The 14,111-nt window shown below is 33.1% G+C and overlaps 1 protein-coding gene across 1 annotated transcript; it reads right to left on the bottom strand.

Moving 5' to 3' along the window:
• Positions 1 to 1,521: 1,521 nt before the first annotated feature.
• Positions 1,522 to 9,643, bottom strand: LOC111023503 (uncharacterized). Its single transcript, XM_022300962.2, has 4 exons — positions 9,301 to 9,643; positions 5,049 to 5,196; positions 3,299 to 3,395; positions 1,522 to 2,049 (listed from the first exon to the last, which is right to left on the bottom strand). Exons 1-4 carry the CDS (start codon positions 9,462 to 9,464, stop codon positions 1,784 to 1,786), a joined length of 675 nt encoding a protein of 224 aa, XP_022156654.1. The 5' UTR covers positions 9,465 to 9,643; the 3' UTR covers positions 1,522 to 1,783.
• Positions 9,644 to 14,111: the final 4,468 nt, after the last annotated feature.

Below are 14,111 nucleotides of genomic sequence, written 5' to 3'. Positions count from 1 at the left end.
CTTATCCCGCCGTCGTCTCTGTTATTCTTATTCAAAAACTCGTCGTTTCCGCCCGCTCCTTCGTCTCCGCTGCCGTCTCCATTATTCTTATTTAAAAGTGTAAAATTAGAAAAAAACAAAGAAATTCCAACAACAGAGATGGATGTCTTCAAGATCCACAGAAGAGATCTCCAACAAAACATATCCAGAGACAATCACCAAAAATCTAGTTTCAAAAATCACAATTAAGATTAACATTTAAGCAAAACCAAACTCAATTCAACAAAAGGGTTCTGGAATTACGCATTCAAAATTGTAATTGGAGGTTCACTGCCGTTGGAATTACAAACCCTATTCGTTTTCGGTAACGATTACTTAAATCAAACCAGCTCGGTTTGGATCAGTTTTTCGAGTCGGTTCGTTTTCTTTCGCTCCTAAAAAATACATCAAAACATATATTTGTGACAATTTTTTTCATCATCTAAAGTCGAAATTGTTGGAGTGATTCTTCATTGAATAAGAAATTAAGAAGAATAAATCAATGCATGATAAAGTAAGAATTCAACTATTCCTGTCATTCTCTAATCGTGTTCGAGATTAATTTCACACAATAATTTACACTATTTATGGGCAAATGTAGCTTAAATGTTGTTGAAAATGTATTCCAAAATAAATTAAACAAATGAGAGATGTAGGTTCATTTATATGTTCATGGTATTATCAAGGTATAAATATTATTTTGGTCATAGATATCGATGCAATATGACTGTTGAAGGAGGATATCCATCCGACGAAAATAATATGGTCAATAGAATACTGATTCGCTCCCAGCTCGAGAACACGTCTAGTCTTCTGCAAAATGCATGTTCCACTATATTGAGAAGATTACAATGGACCTTACTTCCTCTAAAACGCTCTCCATATGTTATTACACTAACCACCCAGCTTCTAAACACTACAAAAATGGATACTTAGAGATACAATATGAAAAAATCTCACAAGAATCATGAGAACGGGTTGCCGACGACGCTCTACAACCCAAAGAACTTCTGCAAACTATCGAAGTGTGCCTCCCTCGCAAGTTTTTTTTGCTTCTGTAAAATTGGTTACTTCAAAACCTCGTGTTGAGATAAAAAAAGATGAAGGGCAGTGGAAGAAACTTAATGAAGAAGTAAAACAAATTGTGGGCAATTTGTTTTCTAGGTCCATTAGCCTTCTCTTATTAGTTTGTCTCTACTATTCCCAATACTAATATAACCGAGATGCCCAAACCCTTACAAATAGGGTCACCCTTGACAGCTCAGACATAATATTAAAAGTTAAAAAACCTATCAGACACTTTTTTAAGGTTAAAGGATCTATCAAACACAACTTTCAGAACCAAGCTTCAAGTTTAACCTAAAAATATTTAAACAGCTGTTTGTGCTACTATGCAACAAATGAGAAACTAACATTAGAAACAATTTGCATCTATTCTAATCTAAGATTTAAATCATAAGATTTCTACATTAAAAAAATCATAATGAATTTACGAAACAGATATGCACAAGTACTAAAAACATAATCTATCCATAAATAATAACACTCATACACTTTCACAGGAGTGTGTACAAAACTACAAATATTATGTCTAGCACATCATTAGACTCACAGTGTTATCGTTAAACATACAATTTATCTCCAGAGTCTGGGCGTATACTTTAGGAAAAAAAAAGTAGTATACTTACAGTTTAGCTCAAATAAAAGCAGAATAAAGGCAGTGGACAGAACATGTTGAATCCACCAAGAGAGTTCTCATTCGATCTCATGCAATCTGAGCTCGAGCAACAACCACCATCAACATGACGACCAAGGAGAGAACGAATGCAGATTCGATTTTTTCATTTATATCATCTTTTTTCTCTGGTGTCAGTTTATCTTTCCCAGGAAAATGAAATGCATTGTTTAACAGTATCAGAAAGCTTTCAATTAGCTCCACAACTTTTTTTAGTGACATCTCCAAAATCCACCTTAAAATGATATTTCCAAAGTCAGGTCCCTGTTTGGAGCTCCCAGGGTATTCATTTACACCTGAGAGGGGAATGAAAATAGATATGTGTGTGTGATGAGAATCTAAGGAAATATAACTGATTAGATGAAACAAGAGAGCTATAAATTTGAAAAGTTAAAAAGGCAAATTAGAGATAACTCTAAATTGTTTTTTTCCCCTTCAGTGCAACAACACGTGGGAGTGAGAATTAAAACTCACGAAATTTTAGTCGGAAATAAGTTGAGCTATGCTCAAGTTGGCTTAAAGAGAAACCAAAAGGAAAAATTGCCCCCCTCCTTTGGACCTCTCCCCTAGATAAGATGAACTATGGAAAACGTGTGAAAAACGCCCAACACTGGCGCTACAGGAAAGAAAAGTGCCAGAAATGGAACCTTTCAAGGTTGAAAGACTTTGGAAGCATCAATTTACATGAGAAAATTCCATGAATAGTCCATTACCAAGGTCTAATATCATCCACATCTGTAAAGAGATCCTTTCCAGTTTCTTAGGGGGCTCAACCACTCTTGAAAAATCTTCCTCGTTAAAAAGTTTCTCCAATAGAGAAGGCTCACATCTTCCAAACATTGCCAAACCAAAAAAAAAGAATTTGCTGTTGCCAAAACAAAGAAAACAAAGGAAAGCCACATCCACTGGAATATCTTCCTAGAATTCAAATTTATTCCCTCCACCCGTCGGAATTTTGGATTTGTTCTATATTAATGACTTAAGCAAGTCTTCTCCACCAAAGATTAGTCTTCTAATAGAACACGAACAACTAAAAATATATTGAAATATAAAAGGTTGAACAACACAATAACCCCAAAGTAATTCAAGGTACTTGGACCCTCTTCTAATTTTCTTTTTTCGAGTACAATAAATTTAGACTATATAAGTTTTTGGTAACTATTTCTATTTATTTGATAAACGATCCTAAATTTTTTAATTAAAAAAAAAAACTAGTTTCTTGTTTCTAGTTTTTATTTCCAATTTTTAAAAATATAAATAAAAGAATTATTTTTTTCAATTTTGAGTTAAAGCATAATAAATATATATAAAAAAAGTAAATATACATAAATGATTTAAATATTTTATTTTAAAAATATAATTTCTATGTAAAAACATTTATATTTTTAATGCCTCTTTAACCCGGAATTTGGGCCAGTTTTCATCATTATTCCACCATTTGTCTAAAATAATTAGGAAATATGGGCTTCATATTCAGCCAGCAATAAATTTCGTTACCTCTATATCATAGTAACTAAATTCGTAAGAGTACAGTACAGTACAAACCTGAGGAAGGTAACTCCCGGAAGTTCTCCATAAACCCATTATTTACAGCAATAGCATTCCAAACAGCTTTGTCCATACACAGTGAAACTACCATACCCTAAATGTAACCAAGATCCTTCAGAGAAACTTGAAAGAAAAAATCAAACAATAAAGAAAGATGAGATGGTTGGTTTATATTCACAGTTTTTAATAATATTAAATTATCAACTTGAAAGTTCCTGTTATGTTAGTTTCAGTCATAAAGAATGGAGAAGATAAGGGTCTCCAGTTGTCCTATATATGCCCTACAAGAAGGATTAAAGACTTTTAAAGCAATTAAAGAGATGTAAAATAAATATTTATTATAATATTTTTTTAATGAAAAAACTTTTTGAATATGCGAGTGAGTGGGTTTATAAGAAGCCATTAGGAGTGGCTAGAAACAAAAGGAAATTGCTAAAAAGGCAATGAGAGAAGAAATTCTGGAAAGTTCCATTTAAAAAATTGATATTCTTTAACTTGTTCAGCCTTTTAGCTTTTCTAACAATCCAGGAGTGTGAAGGAGCTGTAATGAAATTGAGAAAGAGGTTATTAATATTTATGAGATTCCATCTTAAAATCAATTGACGGCAACGAGAGGAGTAGTTCATGTCTATTATAAACTTTTATTAGTCCCTTATCTTTTCAACGTGAGATCCTTAACATGTCTACTCAAGATTTTAAGATGAGAGGAGTAGTCCATGTCTATTATAAACCTTTATTAGATCTCTTATCTGGAATCCTTAACATAACTCGATAGCGCAATACTTAAAGAAGATATTACTTCTCCTAAAGAGTAATAGGTTTTAATGACACCCTATATTTTTAATGTAACATTCTAACAAAAAAAAATATAAATACAGCTAAAATGCTGTGAACAAGATGTCCACATATGTTTTTACATTGGTCTGTTTTATGCAGAAAATCAGGGGAAATTTGATCCTTTGCTTTTGTTTTATGATTATAGCAAGAATTTTTGGAATTTCTTTCAAGGAACTTCATGCTTTCTTGGTATTTAATCAACACATGAAGAATCATATGATTCAAATGCTGTGTGGCTATGGACTGAAAGGAAATGTTAGATTTCTTTTTTGTTTTTTTGTATTTTTCTCTTTTTGTGTAATTAATTTGTATTTGGACAACTTTTTGTAAAATTTGTTTGTGGGATTGTGGGGATGATATTTATTGTTCTTTTGTACATTGTAATTATATTTGAGGGGCCTTTTGTGAGAGTTTTTGGAAAGGGTTATGGGTGTTATTGGCAAGATAAAAACACAAAAAGGACTGATCTTTATTGTAATTTTGGGTAGCTTGGGGATGTCTAAAATTTTCCTTTCTTCCATGCTGATTATGTTGTTAGGTTTCACAATGAAAAGTTTTGTTTCCTCAATAAAAACTAACAAACTTATGGTGCTAAAGTAATTAATCTTCATTTAAGAGGCAAGATCATCCCTGGTTATGACATCATTGTGATAGGAATGGCCCTTAGGATAATAAAGGGATATTATTAGAGTATCGAGGGTACCTTAGTAATTAGATAGGAAAGTTGTTAGGGAGTGTTGTTATAAATAGAATGGAGGTGTAAGGATGAAGGTATCCAATTGAGTGAGTATGTTTTGGGCTTGAGTGATATCTCAAGAGGGGAGGGTCCAAGTACCTCTAATACTTGGTAGCTATTGTAGTTCGTTTATCATTTATCTTTCAATATATTTCGGGTTGTAACACATTGCACCTTGAAAGAAGGATCCGTCCGCAGCCATTGAAAAGCTTTATAAATCAATTGATAACCAACAGAATGCAAAATTCTTGAATCATTGAAGTTCATCACCGGCTGAAGCCATTTTGACATCGATATATTTGAAAAAACCTCCTGCAGGTAACTGGTTAAATTGCAACTACATGAGAATTTTTCATCGAGTCAATAAATTGAGACGTTATAATTTAATTCTGAAATTTGAAACGAAGAATGAGGTAAACCATCTTCTACCGGAAGATCCTCATGCCTACTAGGATTCTTTCTTTTATGAGCCATATAACATTCGTGAACAAAATCTATGAAATACAGAAATCCATATAGAAAAAAGATTTGAAAAATCACACAAAAACAAAAGAAGTCCCACAAACACATAAATATATTGGTTAAGAAACCGGATATCATTCAGCGGAAACATGTATATATGACCACAGATATTGATCAACAATATTTCGAGGGAGTAATAACAAAGGTATTTAGATTTAAGAGCACAAAACTATCTACAAAGGCCCTGTACAATCATAATTATTCATGTCACATCAACATCATTAAAATCATAAAAATTAATTTTAAAAAAAATGTTTAGTCAACTATCTGTTACCATAGCTAACAGAAAAGTAACAACAAAAACTAAACGAAAGTATTTCATAGAACTTGGGTATTAAATTATAATTTTTGAAAAGTCAGAGACTAAATAGATAGAGAGATAAAATTTGAGAGACTAAAAGTGTACTGCTTCTGCATTAGAAGTTCATAAAACTTGGACCATACTTCTCTACATTGCTCAATGGCCTACAAAAGTTGGAACTTTCTGATGAAGGAAATTGGCTTCTCCTCCTGCCTGCCCGGAAGATTGGCTCCTTGAGGCTTTACAAGGATGGTCCCCTTCAAAGGGAAAACCTAAAATTCTTTGGAGCTGCAATGTGAGAGCCCTTTTGTGGTGTTTATGGAAAGAAAGAAACTTTCTTATCTTCCAGAACACTTGTTGTCCTTTTGAGATTTTTTGTCATAGTGTAAAAATTACTACTTCTACTTGGTGTTTAATAAATCCCAGAAAATTGTTTTGTAACTACAGTCTATCGTCAATCAACCATACTTGAAAAGTTGTAATTCACTAAATCTTTTAGGGAAGGGGCTCTCTAATCCCCTGCCCTTAGGTTGTTTTGTTGGCTATATTTTCTAATTCCTATCAAAAAAACAAAAGTGTAATTTACCCTAAGGGAGAAGCGTGTCATCAGTTGGGGAGAGTGAGGAAACAAAAAGCTACTTTAGGAAAGTATGCTCCACAAACACAATAAATATATTATGGAACCTTCTTAAGATATCAAATAGTCATTGTAAGCTTATACCTAAAGGAATTGAACGGAATACTGTACCGAAAGAAAATAGACAGGACTTGGAAAGCCCTTGTGAAGAAGAGGTAAATGTTAAGTTAGTGAAGGAGATGTGTAATTTTAAGACACCACACCTGATTTATTTTATTTTATTATTATTTTTATATTCGTGAATGTCCAAACCAACTTACACGCATCTTGACTAATCTCACGGGACAACTACCTGACCCTACTACATTTGGTTGCCAAGAAAACTCGTAGGATATTAAATCCTAGTAGGTGGCTACTATGGTTTGAACTCATTCATTCTAACCCATTTACTATATACATTGGCTCTTATAGACCAACCCATGATGTTCACACATGAATTGTTTCATGGGGAATTCTTTAAAAAATTATTGGAACATCTCGAAGACAATTGAAAAATATTCTGGATCATATTAATATTCCCCTTGTTATTCTAGAGAGAGTAAATAGGTATAGTGAAGAGCTTTTGTCCTACAAGTCTGACTACGAGTGTCCAGATTGAAGATAACAATATACATAAAAAATAATAATAATAATAATAATAGAGTTTATGAATAGTAGACAGATCAATGATCCAAAATGAGGCAGTGGATGAGAGAAGGTTGAACAAAGGGGAATGGATATTCAAAATTATTTACAGAAAGCTTATAATCTTTGGACTTTTTATTAAATTAGATGGATGATAGGATGAATCAAAATAACCAAGTTCATGATTACTTGACGCCTATGACAAGGAAACACTTTGTCCGCCTCTGGGGAGGTTTGTGTTAACACCGTGAACCAGCCCTCTCTATCATTTCCAAATTTACAAGAGATAACAGTTCCTTGGTGGAGAAATCTCCACAGCTATTTGAAAGCCAAAGCAAAGTGGAAACTTTAACCCAATTAATTGACTGGGACTGCCTCCTTCATAACCTTATAGTCGAGTTCTCATACTCTTTTGTAGCTCTAATACAATTTTTTTTGGCATTCTGACATAAAATATCAAGATTCTGAATCCAATGAAATCACTAATTTATTTTTCACTACAGATTTAATGCTTATGAATCCAATATCTGGCCCACCAATTATATCATTTTTATGGAGTTGAAGACAATGGAAACGTGAGAACCCCAACAATGAGAATGGGCCGATTGCACTAGAAGGCCATACACAACATTAGTCACCGCATCCATTAACTTGCAGAACATACTGATGTTATTGTGAAAGGTAATTAATAGGATTATTATTAGGATAGAATTGGGGATATTATTAGGGTATCAAGGCTATACTAGTAGTTGGGTTAGGGGGTTTGGTTATAAATAGAGGGAGGAAGAAAGGATGAAGGTAGGCAATTAGTTAGTATGGTTTAGGCTTGAACAAGAAAGGTCCAAGTATCTCGAATTACTTGGGAGTTATTGTAGTTCTTCTATCTTTTATATTTCAATATATTTTTAGTTGTTCGGGTTCTATCAATTGTTTGAAGTCGAGTACTTGAAGCAATTGATCTAGTGGTGAATTTGGGAACAAAAATTTCTAGAGAAGTGTTTGAGTAAGAACATGCTGTTGCTTTGAACATTACGTCAGTACTACAGGTCTTCCTATATACTCTAAGGAGCTATTATAGATGAAATAGGCAAAATTGCAATGAATTACATACCAAGGATAAAGATAGGGATGACATTTTAAACGTAAACGCAAGACAATGCTTGAACACAGACTTCTTCTCAACATTTCCAGTTGACCAGTTGTATAGACAACTCTAATATCATCTTAAAGTTGAGTTGAGAGGCATGATAAACAACTAAGTTGGACTTGTAGCCAATTAGATGTCCTTAGTTTTCACATTCTCCTTCATTTTCTTAATCTTACAAACATCCAGAAATGGAGAATTGTCCAAGAATATTATTTATTTATTTATTTATTATTATTATTAATTTTTTGATAACAGAGAGTCGGAGCTTTGCTCCCCTATATCCAAGGACACCTGTGCCGCCCCAATGCCTGAATATGAGAGACATCAAGGATTTTTGGTATTAAGCTCACTAGAAGGTTCGAATTTGATACATCTAAGCCGGTATAACCAAGAAACCTCAAGCCCTTCCCAACCGGAGAATTGTCCAAAATTTTGAAAGGCGAATATTGAAACTCTCAGACAAATCTCAACATCAGTATCTGTTGAGAGGCATGATAAAGGGGGATGGGAGGTAGAATAACAGAGGAAGACTCTTTGATTTCAAGGGGCATGGGCGGATCCAAGAAGAGAATGGGCAATCATCCATTTTGTCATAAATTCAAAAAATATATATATAATATTTAAATATTTAAGATTTTACACATTTTTCAATAGCTTCTCCTATTTATTTATAATTTTTTATACCCATGAGTGCCTAGATTAGCTTGGTCACATCTTGACTGATCTCACAATACAGTTGTCAAAGAAATTGGAAGATATTAGTCCTACGTAAGACATCACCACCTTAATTTGAACTCATTTCCTAACCCTTTGGTTCTCACTAGACCAACTCTTAGTAGTTAATTTGGCCCTTGATATTTTTAAATCCGAAACTATACAAGTAAAATGTTAGAAGGTAAAATTTTACCCGATTTCTCACTCCGCCTCTGCCAAGAGGACATAGAGAGGAGTAAATAACTTAAAAGTCTTCCATCTTGCTTTAGATTAGCTAAGGGAGACAAGTGGCAAGAAAAGATTTCTAGTCCTCCTATACTCATAAATCCTTGAGCAATAATGATACACAGTTCACACAGCAGACAGAAGGGAGAAAAAAAAAAGGAATATCCGGAAATTTGTTGTCTTCAATCTCAAGCCCAGAATCGAAAAATGAAGAACAGATAACCAAAAGTACAGAATCAAATTAACGGAAAGTCACCTCTGGAGAGCAGTTACTGCAGCGTCGACTTCGACAGGAGATGGAACTGGCCCTAAATCAAATTTGCGAGGAGATTTCGCAGCTGCTTTATCTTTTTTCTGGATTTCACTTCCACAGCGTAAGCTCTTGCAAGTATTGCCACCGCAGCTGCAGTTGGATGCCATCGCAGAAGAAGAAGAAGAAACAAGTGTCGTCGGAGTGAAAATCTGTATGCAATCTGCAGAATTGTCCCCAATTCGATACCGCGTACGGATTTTGGGAACATGTGAATGTTATCCGTACATGAGAATAATATTTTTATTTTCCTCCAAACTATGATTTCAAACACTACGCCCTACAAGATTCCATTCCATCACTAACATTATTCCTTTTCTTTTCTTCTTCCTTTTTTTTTTTTTTTAATGCATCACATTCTAAATTTTCTTTGCAGAGCATTGCAATTTTTACCCAAAGAGGAATCCTTCCAGTAGTCTCGGCCATTTGTCCCACTTCCCTCCACATTTCATCAAAGTGTTGCAATATTTACTTTATAAACTGGAAAACAAAATTTGTAATTTTACCATTGGATACGTCTTCGTTCGTATAATTGGGTCATTTCATGAATTCCCAAATATATGTTTGGTGATTGGATTTAAAAAGGGAAATCCTGAGTAGTGACTACAAGATAAGATAAGCTAATGAAATGGTCAAAGGTTTTGTAATTTTAAAAAATGGCTAACATCCTTTTTTTCGAAAATTATGCAGAGGTAGATTTTTCGTATTTACCCCTCCAATACAAGTCCGTCATTTGTCAATTTTTATCTGATCAAGGGTCGGGGCACAAGGGTCCTGGTACTATCTAGGTGCGAAGAACCCCGGGGGTGACTGCAATGAGCAGAAATCTCACTCACCGGCCTAAACGACGAGCAAACACTCAAACGTGAGAGCAAGGGATCACCCAAGGAATGGACGAGCTTAAAGGAGGGAGGCAAGAACCATGCTTTCAGAGAAGTGGCAGTCCGAATCTTATCTGAATTGCGAGAATAACTGACTAAGTCATGTCTGCCCTTTATACATTATTAGTGAATCACAAATTTTGGTTTAACGTCAAATTAGTATCCCTAAAATCAAGCTAACTTGAATTATGTTTCAAACTAATTAAAAATCAAATCATTCTCTCTCTATCCTACCTAAACCGAACCGAAGTTGTAGCTATTTTGAATCATGTTTCAAACTAATTAAAAATCAAATCTTCTCTCTCTAGCATAAATCAAAATTTTAGAAACTAGATTTAGATCATGTTTCAAAATTAAATTAATCTCTCTCTACCCAATTAGGATTTAACTCATTTCAGCAACTTTATTTTCCGTCATCCTGCCTCTCTAATCTTCTATTTCATTGCATGGGTCCTCTCGCTAATCTTCATCGTGCATCAATCTTGTTTTCCATGGAAATTCCTCTAGAATGAGTTAAATCCTAATCGACGCTGAGTAAGGTGATTTTGGTTTTACATGGAGTTACAAAGTGCCACATGAGAGTGAATCTGATGGCGATGAGTGAGAATGAGCTGATGAAGGATAACATCGGGCGTGGATCAGTCCTTCCAACCACAACGTAATGCCAATAAATGATAGCGTTGGCCACCATGTAGAAGACGAAGTGTGTACCAATGATCTCCAATTTCTAGGCTATGCGTAGTCCACTCTTTTTTTTAAAAGAAAATATACTTATGACATTCTTCTATGGCTATTTTTTGCTGTGAAAATGCAAATTTCATAGAACAATTTAGCAATTTTAGTGGTGTGGGCCCTACTTTTGCCGAATTACATGGTCAGTAACTTTGTGCATATATACCCCGTAGATAACTCCACATACAGAAAAAGTGAGTGTAAATGGTTATTGTTTAGCAATTGGAGTGGTGTGGGCTCTAGTTTTGTCGAATTACATGGTCAGTAACTTTGTGCGTACATACCTCGTAGATAGTCCATATACAGCGGAAGTGAAGTGTGAATGACTATTTTTGGTCTTCAAAATGCAAATTTCAGAGGACATTTTAGCAATCGGAGTGGTGTGAGCCCTACTTTTATCAAATTACATGATCAGTAACTTTGTACATACAAACCTCGTAGATAGATCCACATACAAAGGAAGTTAAAGTATGAATGTCACTCAAGTCATGCAGACGCACATTCGCAAACTCTAAAGAGACTCTGCAATAGAGAGCACACACACATTCTAGATGCACTAGCATATGTGTTCTTCAAAAAAATGGAAAAAGCATAAGAGAGTGACAACCATTGTAAACTCAACGAGATGAAGGGAGAAGACTTTACACTCATTAAGTGGGTCACCTAAACAATCGTATGCTCTCATCCCGTCTTTGCAGTCAGGCTGATCGAGAAAAATTCAGGTATCACATGTTTCTCTATTTACTTTGTCTTTATTCTGTCTATGCGCGTATTTACCCCATATATGTCTCCCAATGTAGCTACCTATCCATAGTTTAAAACCAATATTTGATTTTTCAATCATATTTTTTCTACTCGTTTTTTACTTTTCTGCATTGATTTTACGTTTTGTTAGATTATTTTTCATATTCTTGTGTATCTTAATCTTTTTTTTTTAATTTCAAAGTATTCATTTAACAAATTTTATTTTTGAAAATTTGAAATTTCTAAATTTAGATTTTAGTTTTGAAATTTCGAACTTCAAAATTCACTAATATTTCCTAAGATCAGTTGTAGCAAAAGGTTGTTTCAAGGGTATTTTTGCCAAAAAATTTTAGGGGTAATCATAGGATAATTTTAGCTATTTTGGTGGGAGGGTATATTTGTCCACATCAAATTCTAGCATTGAACTATAACTACTTTGTAGCCATTTTTATGATATTGGATACTTTTGGCTGACACTATTTAATATAGTAATTCCTCTAGTTGCCCCATTAATGATATTGATTTGGTTTTTGGGTCTTTATTTTTATATCAGTTTTTGGGTTGAAATTTGTGAGGTTGGCAAATTTGTTCTAAAGTTTTACTTTTATTGAAATAATTTAACTTTTAAAGATTTCTATATATTATTATTATTATTATTATTATTAATGATTGAATTAGTGAAATTTTAAGAGAATGTATAAATCGCAACATTTATTTGAGTCTAGGATCTAATACGATGAAAGTGAAAATTTACTATAAGAATTATAATTCTTGTCCAGTTTAAGAAAAGAATACAATATTATTTATATTCCATATTTTTATTATAGGAAAATTACAGTAACAAAAAAATTTTATGTATTTCAAAATATATCACTTGTTTTTAAAATTTTAAATATAGCAAAAATTTTTACTTATATCAGTAGTATATCAGACACTCATATCAGTAGTATATTAGATGTATATCACATACATATTGCACAGATACATATATCAGTAGTATATCACATACATATTATAAGTATATATCAGACAATCATATCGGTACTATATCACATACATATTATAAGTATATATCAGACAATCATATCAGTAGTATATCATATGTATTTCACATACATATATCAGTAGTCAGATATATTATAGATATATTACAGACGTATACCATTTGGGTAAAGTTGTCATTTTGAAATTGGACCTCCATCTTATTTTTTTTAAAGTGCTATATTTGAAAAAACTAAATATGGTTGCTACTTTGCTAATTTTACTAAATGTTTTTGATATATTTGCAACTGTTAATTTATTATATTGTAAAAGTATAATGAAATATTAACAAATATTAACAAATTATTATCAATGTCATGAATACTAATATACAAACTTTTTTGGAAAATTAGCGTTTTAAGCATGACCCAGTAGATTTTTACTTTTAGAAAACATAAATTTTCTACGCGTGTTTCATGTATTGTAAATGTCAAATTACTTCATTTATCCCTCCAGTGACTTTATGCCCTAACCTAATTTCCTTCCATATATTTTTCTATTTTTTCCTTCATCTTCTCCCTTGGACTCTTTCCCTATTTCTCTCTTTTTTCTCTCAAACCCACAAAATATTTTCCTTCTTCATTTGTCATTAAACTCTATGGATTTGCTGTTATGATGTCGTGTATTGTTCCGATCTATCTCGATGTGTTGTTCTATTTCTTGAATTTGAATTGGCCTTCGTTGGGTTATCTATTTGTTCGATTTTTTTCATTATATAAATTATGTAATAGAGACATTTCATTCAAAATTGGTTCAAACGCACTGAACTCCAGTGAATAAAGTTGTTTTCGATGATTCCTCTGTCGCTTTTTAGTCTTTGGTTTAAGAAATGGTCACTCTCCCTGATCAAGCACTCATTTTTCATAAAGGGAAATATAAAATGTCAGATACAGGAGCATTGCTTAGATTTGTTGTACCTAGCCCACCCCGTCTCACAGAAACCCTTCTACGTGGAGCTATAATCTCAACAACCACAACATAGGTCAACTTAGTCTATCGTCACAACCATCAAACTTAATTATAACATATTGTTCATCACAATACAACATAATCATGTCCATTATTTATGCATATTACACATTTTTTTAATAAAAAAATATTGTTAAAATAAAAGACATATCTAGTGACATACTACTGCTTACAATGTAAGCAAGTCTACAAGACCATTAACTTAACTCTGATACCAATTGTAACGACCTGATTTTTTTTAGACTTAAGCTGCCTAGGAATGTTATTCAACATTTTAAAGAGCGTTTAGAAAAATAAATAAATAAATAAACAAAACAAATACACTCTCAACTTTGTAAAATAAAAGTTAAATAGTTTTATTCAGGATCTCATATAAATTTTTACAAAAAA

The sequence above is a fragment of the Momordica charantia genome (assembly GCF_013281855.1).
Source record: "Momordica charantia cultivar OHB3-1 chromosome 7 unlocalized genomic scaffold, Mcharantia_2.0 BLBB01000007.1, whole genome shotgun sequence".
Classification (NCBI taxonomy): Eukaryota; Viridiplantae; Streptophyta; class Magnoliopsida; order Cucurbitales; family Cucurbitaceae; genus Momordica; species Momordica charantia.
The sequence above is the reverse complement of the archived record's forward strand: the minus strand, read 5'-3'. Positions and strand labels throughout refer to the sequence as shown.